The sequence below is a fragment of the Oncorhynchus nerka genome, linkage group LG27 (genome assembly GCF_034236695.1).
Source record: "Oncorhynchus nerka isolate Pitt River linkage group LG27, Oner_Uvic_2.0, whole genome shotgun sequence".
NCBI lineage: Eukaryota > Metazoa > Chordata > Actinopteri > Salmoniformes > Salmonidae > Oncorhynchus > Oncorhynchus nerka.
In genome coordinates, this window is record NC_088422.1 from 71,355,748 (window position 1) to 71,370,979 (window position 15,232).

The 15,232-nt window shown below is 42.2% G+C and overlaps 1 protein-coding gene across 1 annotated transcript in view; it reads left to right on the forward strand.

The window, feature by feature from the left end:
- Positions 1-12,181: 12,181 nt before the first annotated feature.
- Positions 12,182-15,232, forward strand: part of LOC115112284 (E3 ubiquitin-protein ligase NEDD4-like) — a 53,943-nt gene continuing 50,892 nt past the window's right edge. The window contains 2 exon segments of the mRNA XM_065011955.1: positions 12,182-12,429; positions 13,658-13,731. Of these exon segments, the coding sequence (XP_064868027.1) occupies positions 12,382-12,429; positions 13,658-13,731 (122 nt within the window). The 5' untranslated portion in view covers positions 12,182-12,381.

Here is a 15,232-nt window from a genome sequence, read left to right on the forward strand (position 1 = left end):
CGCTTCATTCAAGGTATGTCCTTCCATCTCTACATGGGATACAACCACATTCATATTGAATCAATTTGGACTGTCTGACTTTGGTTTACCTATTGCCTTGCAGTGCCTGGCAGCACTGTGTTCCTGTTAGAGCCACCAGCACAAGCACCAGACGATGCTGATCCAGTGAGTACTCCATCAAAGGCATACTGTAGGCCTGGCATGTCTTGTCTACTAGCTTCAATATGAATCCGATTAAATGTGATAGGGTGAAGGCCCCAGTGCAGCAGCAACAGCACATGATGGAGACGATGATGAGGAGGAGACCATCTCTGGATTCCAGAAGGCATGAGGTATCATGTTAAGACTGTGAAAGTACTATTTACTCTACAATGGTGAGGAGTCCTCATCAAAATCAAAAAATCTAATTTCTTTTACAGGACCCAGATGCTATACAGTGGGAAAACCAGCCTGGCAACATAGTGTGTATTAATAAAAGGACACCACATCCTGCCAAATTCCAGCTGCGCTAATTGTATTGTGTTCACAGAGCTCACAAGCTATCAGAAAGTTGTATGGCAACCACCTCCGGCGCCAAATAGAACTGGCAGACATAGACATTCAGTACAAGAAGAAAAAGATGGAAAATCTTGCACTGGAGTCCGAAATAAAAAAGAGGACAATTAGGAAACTGGACCTTGAAATAAAAAAACTTGAGAGGGAGGTGAGATATGCCTTCAATGTACACTGTATGCTAACTGTAACACAAATGTATTAATCATTATTTTTCTTTCCTCCCCAGCTCCAAGAAGATGACACAGCTCAAAATAAAAATTAGGTATATTCTCGTAAAGTCAAGTGAGCCATGACATATGAGCTCTTATTGTGAGCACACAGGACGGTGGCATCTTTCTAAGGTTTTTTTATTTTCCCAGCAATCAGTACAACCAAGTCATCGTTATAAGGCATCGCCCTCTTTTGCCCACCCCCAGCACCAGGTGTGGCCACTAGCCTATATGAAGGCCCAAAATTGTGTGTTCCTTTCTGCTCTGACAATGGCATGCCCATTCGTGCGAGATGTGGTGGATGAAGAAGCACTTGTGCTGAGGAGAGCCTTCAGGCGAGAAAGGGTCTTCAGGGACCGGTTGGACCCACTGGCCTTCCCTGATGACCATCTATATGAAAGATACAGGTTTTCTGCAGATGGCATCAGGTATCTATGCAGACTACTGGGTCCCAGGATTAAGCACCGCACTGCACGGAGCCATGCACTGAGTGTGGAGCAAATGGTTTGTGTGGCCTTGCGCTTTTTTGCTAGTGGAGCCTTCCTGTACTCAGTGGGGGATGCAGAACAGCTGAACAAGGCCACAATTTGCCGCACAATAAGGAGTGTGTGTCTGGCTATCAAAGCATTAGCAGATGTCTTCATCTCCTTCCCTGGCCACAGAAGACTCTGTGACATCAAAGAGGAGTTCTATAGGATTGCAGGTAAGAGGATCTACAAATTACAGGACAACTGTTAACACATAGTAGGATACTCATTACTTTGTGTGACAGGTTTCCCCAATGTCATTGGTGCAGTGGACTGCACACACATAAGGATAAAAAGCCCCTCAGGTGCCCATGAGGCCGATTTTGTGAATAGGAAATCCTTTCACAGCATTAATGTTCAGGTGAACATAACTTTTTGATATTGTCCATTGACGAACACTCTGCATTGCCAGTGATGTGCATTGATTGGTGTAATATTCCTCATCTTATGATTTCAGATGGTCTGCAATGCTGACTGTGTGATCAGCAATGTTGTGGCAAAATGGCCTGGCTCAGTCCATGACTCCAGAATCTTTCGGGCCTCTGAAATCTATCAGTGCCTATCACAAGGTAAGCCACACAACCCCTATTTATAACCATCATGGCTGTGTCAAGAATATCACTGTGTTTATGAGGTAGTAATGATGAGATTTTGTGTTGACAGGTGAATTCTCTGGTGTGTTGCTGGGAGACAGGGGTATGGCTGCCAGCCTTTTCTCCTGACACCTTTCACAGACCCCAGGAAGCACAGCAGGCCTACAACCATGCCCATGCCAGGACCAGGGCCAGAGTTGAAATGACCTTTGGCCTCCTGAAGGCACGCTTTCACTGCCTTCACAAATTAAGGGTCAGCCCTGTTAGGGCATGTGATATTACTGTGGCTTGTGCTGTCCTCCACAATGTGGCCTGCCTGAGGAAGGAGAGGGCCCCCAGAGTGCCACCAGCCATGGACTGGGACAATCCGGCAATCTTCCCTGATGACGACAGTGGTCGGCTGCTGAGGGACCAATATGTGTTGAATTATTTTAGTTAGTATGTGTGCTTTCAATTTTGGTTAAATATGTCCTGCGGTGGCAGAGGAATTTGGGTTTTTTTGGGTTCGTTTTTTGACGAATTTGGCCTCTTATGATGTTTGTGCGGTATACTGTGTGTAATACAAGGCTGCAGGGAGGCTACTGCATCCATTCATTTGTCTGTTCAGTTGATGTGTATGGATTTGTCCTGCATTTATTTTAGTGTGCAGACATGCAGGGTGTGTTATATACAGACCTTTGAATGTGTATGTATCATTTTGTATAATATGCTTGGATTCTGTGCTTTCCATCTTGTAGAGTCACTGTGACTTCAGTTTCGAAAGGAGCTGATGGTTTACCTGCTTTGTTTTGTCCTTATTCAATAAAGGAACATAATGTTACACATTGTGTTTTTATATTCATATGGAATGTGTATTTGTTTATATGACAGAGTACTAGGGCCACACTGAAGAAAAAGGATAAAGTCATAAATTTATGAGGCTGGTTCTTTCTGCAGAAAAGCTACATATTGTTTTTACAGTTTTGATACTTATGACAATGTGATACTTAATATTCTGGCACATCAGCATGTCTTTGTTTATGAAACCATACTGAAGTACAATTTCACGAAATGCCCCACATCTGTCATTTTAACAACTGTCCTCCTTTAAAACAACTGGTTACAATATTATGACTTGTGTTTTTTTCCCCTCTGTGGCCCTAATATTCTATCATTTTATATATAGCCTTATAGTCTATGGGAAACTGTAAATTATCTAATGATAGCAACATCTAAAAATCATTTTTTATCCAAAATCATTGAAATTAATGATCACAAACGTTTAAATAACAGTGGGTCTAGTTATATGTGATAACAATGTATAGTGAGCAGTGAAATAACTATTGGTTTCCATTTGTGGTGACTGCTGACTGACATTAGGGATGAGATTAAATAGATCCTGGAATTTAGCCTGGTCTGGAGCAGGCTAGCTCCACAGAATAAATCTCCATGGTAATTTATACCATAACATATCCTCCTGCCCCCTATCCATCTTTAGTGCAACCGGATTACGGATCAATTGAGCCAGGATCACCAAGATATCCTGGCTTAATCCCTTATCCTAGTTTTGTGCAACAGGCCCCAGGTTTAAGCTAGGATCCCTTATTGATGTCACTTGTAAATAAAGGTTAAATAAAAAATAGTTAAATCCACTTCAATCAGTGTAGAGGAAGGGGAGGAGACATGTTGAAGGATTTTTAAGCCTTGAGACAATTGAGACATGGATTGAGTGCCATTCAGAGGGTGAATGTGCAAGACAAAAGATTGAAGTGCCTTTGAACAGGGTATGGTAGTAGGTGCCATGCGCACCAGTTTGAGTGTGTCAAGAACTGCAATGCTGCTGGGTTTTTCCACACTCAACAGTTTACCATGTCTATCAAGAATGGTCCACCACCCAAAGGACATCCAGCCAACTTGACACAACTGTGGGAAGCATTGGAGTCAACATGGGCCAGCATCCCTGTAGAACGCTTTTGACGCCTTGTAGATTCCATGCCCTGGTGTTTTGAGGCTGTCCTGAGGGCAAAGGGGGTGAAACTCTATTAGGAAAGGTGTTCCTAATGTTTGTACACACCGTGTAGTTCTATTGTAAAAATGGCAAGAGGAGAGATTGCCATTTGGCTAAAAGAGCTTGTCTGCAAAAAACACTCCCAATTAGAATGTTCTGCTGGTGAGAATGTTCCATTACGTAATGAACCAACTTGAACAGACTACTGTGCAACAACAAACTGTGTAATTGGTCTGGTAAATACAATGTCTCACTCCATTGTCTGTTTTTGGAGTTGTTAGCTCGCTGATACTAAACTGAGAATCATCTAAAATTCCCAATGATGTGGTAGTTCATTGATTTTTGTAAATGTATGGTAATTGAGGGAGAACAGCTGAATCTAGGCTTGAACCCAGGGCAAGTAAACTACCTCCCAAAAAGGTCAAGATCTTTTGGTAGAGGACATATCCTCCCAATTATTATACAGTGCACTCATCGTAATCCTTTATAAACAGAAACTGGCTTAAGTTGAGAGCTAATGTTACATTTTACAATGCTGTCGCCATGATTTGATTAAGATGAGCCTTGTAGAACACTATTGCTGAATTTAAAAGGTATAGTCCAAGTCCATCAATCATATTTCTATCTTGTTTTACATTTCTTGACTTTTTATACAGGTTCCAGCGAGGGACCGCATGAACGAAAATACTTATAAGCAAGGTCAGTTGGATCAAGTATCTATGAATGTGAACAACAGGTTGAAGGTCGTACAATGCCCGCCTAGGGATCCTTTCTCCCATCTCACGGGATGGGGGTTACCCTGTGTGTCATTCAACTGGTTTCCTAAATTATGATAACTAAGTAATGCTTGTCTCAAGGTAACACATTCATAGACGCTAAATACTTTTAGCTCCTATTGACAATAGTATCTTCTGGCCTGGGGAGTTTTGTTAAAAGCCCAGACGCTCGTTCTGAACGCTAAAATGTATCACTTGCGGTACAGTTTTTGAAACATAAAGAACGTATCTTTCACATCAGCAAGAAAAAAATATACTTTTTTTAAAGGTTAAATTACTACATACTTTTTTATAGGGTTAGGGTTCCCACACGGCCATATTTGCATTTTACAGTGCTTGTTTACTAAAAAAATCACATTTTATTTGTCACATGCGCAGGTGTAGACTACCATGAAATGCTTACTTGCGTGTCCTTTCCCAACAATACAAAGTTAAAAACTACGATTTTTTTTCTAAATAAAATATAGTAATGCAATAAAATGACAATAATGAGGCTATATACAAGGAGTACCGGTACCGAGTCAATGTGCAGTGGTATGAGGTAGTTGAGGTAATATGTAGAGTGTGTGTGTGTATAGAGTATGTATGTAGAGTACGTATGTATACAGTACCAGTCAAAAGTTTGGACACACCTAATCATTCCAGGGCTTTCTTTATTTTTACTATTTTCTACATTGTAGAATAATAGTGAAGACATCAAAACTATGAAATAACACATGGAATCATGTAACCAAAAAAGTGTTAAACAAATCAAAATATGTTTTAGATTTTAGATTCTTCAAAGTAGCCACCCTTTGCCTTGATGACAGCTTTGCACACTTTTGGCATTCTCTCAACCAGCTTCACCTGGAATGCTTTTCCAATAGTCTTGAAGGAGTTCCCACATATGCTGAGCACCTGTTGGCTGCTTTTCCTTGACTCTGCGGTCCAACTCATCCCAGACCAGGGTTGAGGTCAGGAGATTGTGGATGCCAGGTCATCTGATGCAGCACTCCATCCCTCTCCTTGGTTAAATAGCCCTTACACAGCCTGGAGGTGTGTTGGGTCATTGTCCTGTTAGTCCCACTAAGCGCAAACCAGATGGGATGGCGTATCGCTCCAGAATGCTGTGGTAGTAGCCATGCTGGGTAAGTGTGCCTTGAATTCTAAATATATCACAGATGGTGTCACCAGCAAAGCACCATCACACCCCCTCCACCATGCTTCATGGTGGGAACTACACATCCGGAGATCATCCGTTCACCTACTCTGCTTCTCACAAAGACACGCCGGTTGGAACCAAAAATCAGAAATTTGGACTCATCACACTAAAGGACAGATTTACAACGGTCTAATTGCTCATGTTTCTTGGCCCAAGCAAGTCTCTTCTTATTGGTGTCCTTTAGGACTGGTTTCTTTGCAGCAATTCGACTATGAAGGCCTGATTCACACAGTCTCCTCTGAACAGTTGATGTTGAGGATGAGGATGTGTCTGTTACTTGAACTCTGTGAAGCATTTATTTGGGCTGCAATTTCTGAAGCTGGTAACTCTAATGAACTTATCTGTGTCTTACTTTCCTGTGGCGGTCCTTATGAGAGCCAGTTTCATCATAGCGCTTGATGGTTTTTGCGACTGCACTTGAAGAAACTTTAAAAGTTATTGAAATTTTCCAGATTGACAGACCTTCATGTCTTAAAGTAATGATAGTGTCGTTTCTCTTTGTTTATTTGAGCTGTTATTGCCATAATATGTGCTTGGTCTTTTTCCAAATAGTGCTATCTTCTGTATACCACCCCTACCTTGTCACAACACAATTTATTGGCTCAAATGCATTTTAAGAAGGAAAGAAATTCCACAAATTAACTTTTAACAAGGCAAACCTGTTAATTGAAATGCATTCCAGGTGACTACCTCATGAAGCTGTTTGAGAGAGCGCCAAGAGTGTGTAAAGCTGTCATCAAGGTGGCTACTTTGAAGAATCTCTAATATAAAATGTATTTTGATTGGTTTAACCATGTTTTTGTTATTACATGACTCCATATGTGTTATTTCATAGTTGTGATGTCTTCACTATTATTCTACAATGTAGAAAATAGTTTTTAAAAATAAAGAAAAACCCTTGAATGAGTAGGTGTGTCCAAACTTTTGACTGGTATTGTACATGTAGGTAGGGGAAAAAGTGACTAGGCAATCAGGATAGATAATAAACAGTAGCAGAAGCGTGTGTGAATGTGTGTCTATGTGAGCTCGTATGTGGTATCAATAATATGCATGTGTGTGAGCGTTTGCAATGTTGGCGTGTCCATGTAGTATGTGTAAGTGTGTGGGTAGAGTCCAGTGTGTGTGCATAGAGGAAGTGCAAGAGAGTAAGTGCAACAAAAAAAGGGGGGATGCAAATAGTCCGGGTAGCCATTTGAGTAACTGTTCAGCAGTCTTGTAGCTGGGGGTATAAGCTGTTCAGGAGCCTTTTGGTCCCAGACTTGGTGCTGCGGTTCCGCTTGCCGTGCGGTAGCAGATGGATAGTCTTTGACACTTGGGGGGGGCTGTAGTCTTCAACCATTTTTAGGGCCTTCCTCTGACACCGCCTGGTATAGAGGTCCTAGATGGCAGGGAGCCCTGCCCCAGTGATGTACTCGGTCGTACGCACTACCTTCTGTAGCACCTTGCGGTCGGATGCCAAGCAGTTGCCATACCCAAGCAGTGATGCAGACAGTCAAGATGCTCTCAGTGGTGCAGGTTTAGAATTTTTTAGGATCTGAGGGCCCATGCCAAATCTTTTCAGCCTTCTGAGGGGGAATAGGTGTTGTGCCCTCTTCATGAATGTGCAGTGGTTGAAAAGGTATCCAATTGTCATTAACAGTTTTTTAATCAAAAGTAAATGTAATTAATTAAATACTAAGTATCAAAAGTCAAAGTAAAAATTATTTCAAATAACTTATATTAAGCAAACTAGACTGCACTTTATTTTTTTTACAGATAGCCAGGGGTACACCAACACTCAGACATCATTTCCAAATGAAGCATGTGTGTTTAGTGAGTACACCAGATCAGAGGCAGTAGGGATGACCAGGGATGTTCTCTTGATAAGTGCATGAATTGGACCATTTTCTGTTCCTGCTAAGCATTCAAATGTAACAAGTGGATGTCAGGGAAAATGTATGGAGTAAATTTAGAAATGTAGTGAAGTAAAAATAGTCAAACATATAAATAGTAAAGTACAGATGCCCCCCAAAAATGATTTAAGTAGTAATTCAAAGTATTTTTATGTAAGTACTTTACACCACTGCGTTTGTGTGTTTGGACCATGATAGGTTGCACCCCTGAAGAGCACCCATGTTGGGGATGTGGCAGATGTGCTGTTGCCTACCCTCACCACCTGGGGGTGTCCCATCAGGATGTCCAGGATCCAGCTGCAGAGGTTGGTGTTCAGTCACAGGGTCCTTAGCTTAGTGATGAGGGCACTATGACATTCAAAGCTGAGCTGTAGTCAATGAACAGCGTTCTCGCGTAGGTATTCCTTTTGTCCAGGTGGGAAAGGGCAGTGTGAGGTGCAATAGAGATTGCGTCATCTGTGGATATGCTGGGGAAATTGGGAGTGGATGTTTGGGGTGATGGTGTTGACGTGAGCAATGACCAGCCTTTCAAAACATTTCTTGGCTACAGATGTGAGTGCTATTTTTATTTTACCTTTATTTAACCAGGTAGGCCAGTTGACAACAAGACAACAAGTCATCTACAACTGCGAACCGGCCAAGATAAAGCAAAGCAGTGCGACAAAAACAACAGAGTTACACATGGGATAAACAAACGTACAGTCAGTAATACAATAGAAAAATCTATATACAGTGTGTGCAAATGTAGTAAGATTAGGGAGGTAAGGCAATAAATAGGCCATAGTGGTGAAATAGTTAGCATTAACACTGGAGTGATAGATGTGCAGATGATGATGTGCAAGTAAAGATACTGGGGTGCAAAAATAAATAAAACTATGGGGATGAGGTAGTCAGGTGGGCTATTTACAGATGGGCTGTGTACAGGTGCAATGATCGGTAAGCTGCTATGACAGCTGATGCTTACAGTTAGAGAGGGAGATATAAGACTCCAGCTTCAGTGATTTTTGCAATTTGTTCCAGTCATTGGCAGCAGAGAACTGGAAGGAAAGGCGGCCAATGAGGAGTTAGCTTTGGGGATGACCAGTGAAATATACCTGATGGAGCGCGTCCTACTGGTGGGTGTTGCTATGGTGACCAGTGAGCTGAGATAAGGCAGGGCTTTACTTAGCAAAGACTTAAAGATGGCCTGGAGCCAGTGGGTTTTTGCGACGAATATGAAGCGAGGGCCAGCCAACGAGAGCATACAGATCACAGTGGTGAGTAGTATATGGGGTTTTGGGAACAAAACGGATGGCACTGTGATAGACTAAATCCAATTTGATGTGTAGAGTGTTGGAGGCTATTTTGTAAATTACATCGCCAAAGTCAAGGATCGGTAGGATAGTCAGTTTTACGAGGGTATGTTTAATGGCATAAGTGAAATAGGAAGCCGATTCTAGATTCAATTTTGGATTGGAGATCAGAACCGTCCAGAGTAATGATGCTAGTTGGGCGGGCGGGTACGGGCAGCGATCGGTTGAAGAGCATGCATTTAGTTTTCCTTGCATTTAAGAGCAGTTGGAAGCCACGGAAGGAGTGTTGTATGGCATTGAAGCTCGTCTAGAGGTTTGTTAACACAGTGTCCAAAGAAGAGCCAGAAGTATACAGAATGGTGTCGTCTGCATAGAGGTGGATCAGAGAATCACCAGCAGCAAGAGCGACATCATTGATATATACAGAGAAAAGAGTCGGCCCGAGAATTGAACTCTGTGGCACCCCCATAAAGACTGCCAGAGGTCCGGACAACAGGCCCTCCGATTTGACACACTGAACTCTATCTGAGAAGTACTTGGCGAACCAGGCAAGGCAGCTATGGGGCGATAGTCATTTAGACTGGTTACCTTGGCATTCTTGGGCACAGGGACTATGGTGGTCTGCTTGAAACATGTAGGTATTACAGACTGGTTCAAGGAGAGGTTGAAAATATCAGGGAAGACACTTGCCAGCTGGTCAGAGCATGCTCTCCATACGCATCCTGGTAATCCGTCTGGCCCTGCGGCCTTGTGAATGTTAACCTGTTTAAAGGTCTTACTCACATTGGCTACGGTGTGTCTAATCACACGGTCATCCAGAACAGCATGGTTCAGTCTAGCCCTTGATCATGACTCTCAGTTCCATTACACAGTCATTGGACGAAGGCGTCTTCTGTAGGGGGGAGTTTTGTTAAGAGCCACGGCACCCATCTCCCATTTCGGAAGCATAAGGACCTCATGTTTCATATCGGCGAGAAATCATTTAAAAAATGAAAAAAGGTTAAATTGATACACACCTTCATAGGGTTAGTGTTCCCACACTGCTATGTTTCCATGTTACAGTGCTTGTTTACATAAAACTGACGGAAGTGGACAACCCGTGATAAGTATCTACAGTATCTGCATCTCTAAACACCTGTGCGTAAACGGAAGACAGATGCCACAAACGTGTTGTCACTGAAATATACTGTTGTCTGCAATGGTGGTAAAACAGGTTAAAACAGTGTACAGTAAGTGTGTATTTTGATTTGTGAAATTATTTTAATTTGATTTGAAAGTAAAGGGATTTATGTTTCTAGAACTGTTTGCCAATTGAGAATCGATACACGTTTAGATGGAGTATTTGGCTGTTTTGGATTCCAGAGCCAATACGAGTAACGTTAGGCTCCTTTAGTCCAATATTGGGCTAGGTTCAGTGTTGCTTGCCTCGAAGTGAGCACAGAAGGCATTTAGCTCGTCTGGCTCACATCACTGGACATCTTGCGGCTGTGTTTCACCTTGTAATGCGTGATAGTTTGCAATCCCTGCCACTCTGACAGGCATCAGAGCTGGTATTAGTAGGATTCGATCTTAGTCCTGTATTGACGCGTTGCCTGTTTGGTAGTTCGTTGGAGGGTGTAGCGGGAATTCTTAAAAGCATCCGGAATAGTGTCCTGCTCCTTGAAAACGGCAGCATTAGCTTAGTGCAGATGTTGCCTGGAATCCATGGCTTCTGGTTGGGATATGTACGTACGGTCATTGTGGGGACGTCGTCGTTGATGCACTTTAATGAAGCCGGGGACTGATGTGGTAAACTCCTCAATGCCATCAGCTGAATCCCAGAACATATTCCAGTCTGTACTAGAAAAACAGCCCTGTAGTTTAGGACCACTTGCATATTGAGTGTGTCACCGCTTCTTACTGTTTTTTTGGGGGGAGGGGGGCTTGAAAGCAGGAATTAGGAGGATAGAGTTATGGTCAGATTTGCCAAATGGAGGGCAAGGGAGAGCTTTGTATGCAGTAAAGGTGATCTAAAGTTGTTATCGCCTTAAGTTGCGCAGGTGACATGCTGGTAGAAATTAGGTAAAATTGATTTTAGTTTTCTTGCATTAAAATCACCGGCCACTAGGAGCACCACTTCTGGTTGAGCATTTTCTTGTTGGCTTATGGCCCTATACAGCTCGTTGATGGCAGTCTTAGTGCCAGCTTCTTCAGATCACCTTGATAGGATAGTCTCAAACGGAGCTCGTCCAGTTTATTCTCCAGTGATTGCATGCTCGCCAAAAGAATGAAGGGTAGAGGCTGTTTATACACTCGCTGATGTAGTCTCATCGTATCCCACAAGACGGCCTCTATAACGCCGCCTCTTCAATTTTGGAGTGTCAGGGATTTGGGCCTGGTCCGGATGAGCATTATGTCCTTGGCTGCCAACTCTTTGAAGTAGAAATCCTCATCCAAATCAAGGTTAGTGATTGCTGTTCTGATGTCCGAAAGCTTTCTATGGTCATAGGAAATGATGGCGGAAACATTTCATACACAAAAAGTTAAGATCAGCTCAAAAAAGCCCAATTGTTCCGGAGCCCTGTAAAACGGTTGCCATTCCCTCCAGCGCCATTCTAAAAAGACAAAAGATACTATGTTTAATTACCTATCTGTGTTTTAGAACACCTGTGTGTCAACGGAAGACGGATGCTACAAATGTGTTGTCACAAAAAAATACTGTTGGCTGTAAGTGTTAAAACGGTGTACAGTAAGTGTATATTTTGGATTTGTGAAATTATTTTGATGTGATATGAAAGAGAGCTTTATGTTTATTGAACCGTACCTCAATTGACAATCAACTCACGTTTAGATGGATTATTTGGATGTTTTTGCTACCAGAGCCAATTCGCCTCTGAACAGAACATGTAAGGTCCTTGGACAATAAGGAGTAAGGTTAGGCTCCTTTTGTCCATTATCGGGCTAGTCTCAGTGGTTTGTAAAATTATGCAACATTACAATATTTGAAATGGGTACATTATTTGTCCTGGTCTGCAATGGAAGTTAAGATTCACAACTATTCGTTACAACCATATGCACCAACTACCGATGTTATGTTGATAGCTACTTTGTATCTACCTTGTGGATACATTGTACTTCATGTTCTCATGAAATTACTACGTAGGGGGTGAGGCGTGGTAGCAGAGGGAGGAGAGGAGTCAGGATCCTGTTAGTTGAGAACGACGCACGACACATTTTAACATTTAACTAGCTATCGTGTCTGGTACAGTTCATTAGTTCGTGAAAGGTGAATTGGTGCTAGAGCACCTACAGCGTTACCATTCGGGACATTTTACTTGAATCGACCTACATAGGCTACGGCGCTGAGGATATGAGTATGGCCGCACTTCCCGAGGTCCGTGGACTTCAGACTGATGAGGTAAATATTTAGCTAACTAGCTAGCCAATTAACTAACTGGGCAGACAAATGCCGTTATATCCAAGTGTTTTAGCTAAAGTGTCATTACATTTCTTTGGGTATTGTCAACCAAGCTGTCAGTTGGACAGTCAAGTCCCACCATACCTATATCCATTTTATCGAAGCAACGTTAGCCAGCTAGCTAGCTAGTTAGCATGTGTAACAGTTGATGGTCACGGAGTACGTCATCAGCTATCTGGTAGCTGTCATCTTTGTATAGGCCTACTGTTGATTAATTAGCTAGCTAACGCACACTTTTGACAACCAATAGATAAAACAATACATTAATTGAAGGGTTATTAACTAACCATGTCATTTCGCTATAAACTCCGAGCATTGCCCAAAGGAGTCATGTGAGTTATCAAGTCATTATTAATGTGGCCTAAATTGATCTTGAATGTTTGAGATCAAATGAGTATCCACGTGGAAAAACACACTTTTTGATAAATGACTCACATTTCCCTGTGAGTCATTTACAGTAAGTGACATTCATGTAGCTAACATCATTAACCTGATATTTACAGTTTTGCATGTATTCAGACCCCATGACTTTTCCCACATTTTGTTATGTTATGCCATATTCTAAAATGGATTAAATAAATACTCAACAATCTACACACAGTACCCCATAATGGCAAAGCCAGATCATGTTTAGACATTTTTGCGAACTTATTAAAATAAAATAACAGAAACCTTATTTACATAAGTATTCAAACCCTTTGAGCTCGAAATCAAGCTCAGGTGCATCTTGTTTCCATTGATCATCCTTGATCTTTCTACAACTTGATTGGAGTCCACCTGTGGTAAATTCAATTGATTAGACATGATTTGGGAAGGCACATACTTGTCTATATAAGGTCCCAGTGCATGTCAGAGGAAAAACCAAGCCACGAGGTCGAAGGAATTGTCCGTAGAGCGCCGAGACAGGGTTGTGTCGAGGCATAGATCTGGCCAATGTTACCAAAAAATGTCTGTGGCATTTTAGGTCCCCAAGAACACAGTGGCCTCCATCATTCTTAAAAGGAAGAAGTTTGTAACCATCAAGACCTGTCCTAGAGCTGGCCCCCTGCCAAACAGCAATCGGGGGAGAAGGGCCTTGTTCAAAAAAGTCAAGGGGTCTGAATACTTTCTGAATGCACTGTAAGCAGCTAATAGTGTGATTTATGTCCTTATTGTGTTTTTTTTCCAGAATGAGGCTAGAATTCTGAGAGTGAAAGTCATAGCTGGAATTGGTTTGGCCAAGAAAGATATCCTTGGAGCCAGGTCAGTCTTGATTTTGAGGAAAATATGTCTTCAAATGGATAATCCAATCTATCAGTATCACTTAAGCAAATTCAGGAGATTATTTTCTTATGGTATTACAGCGAACGTTGGGACAGAGAAGTGACTCTCATATTAGCGAGGATCGCTTCACTGCCCCCTCCGAACGCAAAATCACATCCCCCTGCTTTGACCACTCACACGTCTGGCCTTTCAGTCGGATGCAATCCCAATTCTGAAACCAATTTAACGAACAGCGGTACAGAGAAGCGAACCCAGGTCATTGGTGTCAAATACAAAAACCCTATGCATCGCACCCATAGGGTTAACCCACTTGGTTGGAATTGTAACCAGGCTCATGTTAGCGAGCTTTGCTTCAGTATCTTTGTATAATTCTGGTGTCTCATGTTATCAAAATACAGTGTACTATCTTTGGTATACTCCCTTTTTAGGAAACATGCTTTTGGCCATGTTATACCATAAAATACTCAATTCTAATTCTACATGATCCTTAGTGTGGACTGTGGACCCTTCCTAACTTATTGGACTCCTAAATCATCTATTACAGTTCTGTGTGCTGTTTTGCCCAAAACACATCTAGAGTTCATAAGCAGGTTTATTGCCCCAATCATTTTACACATCTACCCACTTCATTATAAACAGCAAACTGATTGTCAGTTTATACTGTAAACACTTGGTAATGAGCCCATGTGTGTGTGGAACTTTTTATTTATTTAGTCAACATTGTGGACCTAGTGGTGTGCATGCATACTATACTATATGGTTGTTGAAGGCCCTGTGCATTTAGAAATACAAACGTATTTATTAAACTTGAGCGCAAAAACCTGAGACTTGCAAAATCATCAAGGGCACTGCGTTCATCCACCTCTGGCCTGCTCGCCTCCCTACCACTGAGGAAGTACAGTTCCCGCTCAGCCCAGTCAAAACTGTTCGCTGCTCTGGCCCCCCAATGGTGGAACAAACTCCCTCACGACGCCAGGACAGCGGAGTCAATCACCACCTTCCGGAGACACCTGAAACCCCACCTCTTTAAGGAATACCTAGGATAGGATAAAGTAATCCTTCTCACCCCCCCCCCCCCCCCCCCTTAAAAGACCTAGATGCACTATTGTAAAGTGGCTGTTCCACTGGATGTCATAAGGTGAAAGCACCAATTTGTAAGTCGCTCTGGATAAGAGCGTCTGCTAAATGACTTAAATGTAAATCTTCAAAATGTGCTGTTCCACTGACAGAAAATAGTTTCTGTGGTCCTGTTTTGCATTGTTGAATGGAAGGTTCAGCACCATAGCAGTGGGTTGAAAGACAGCCTTGTGTTGTCCTGCTTTGAAGACATGATATTCTTATTTATATTAAGTAGGCTTGCGTCATCTTCCATGCGTTCCTTAAATTGTCCACTCGCCGTAGACCGTACTGTAACTGTCCTGTGCAACCTTAAGATGGCGCTATAATCAGGAGTACTGTGCCCTTGTATACAGTAGATGCT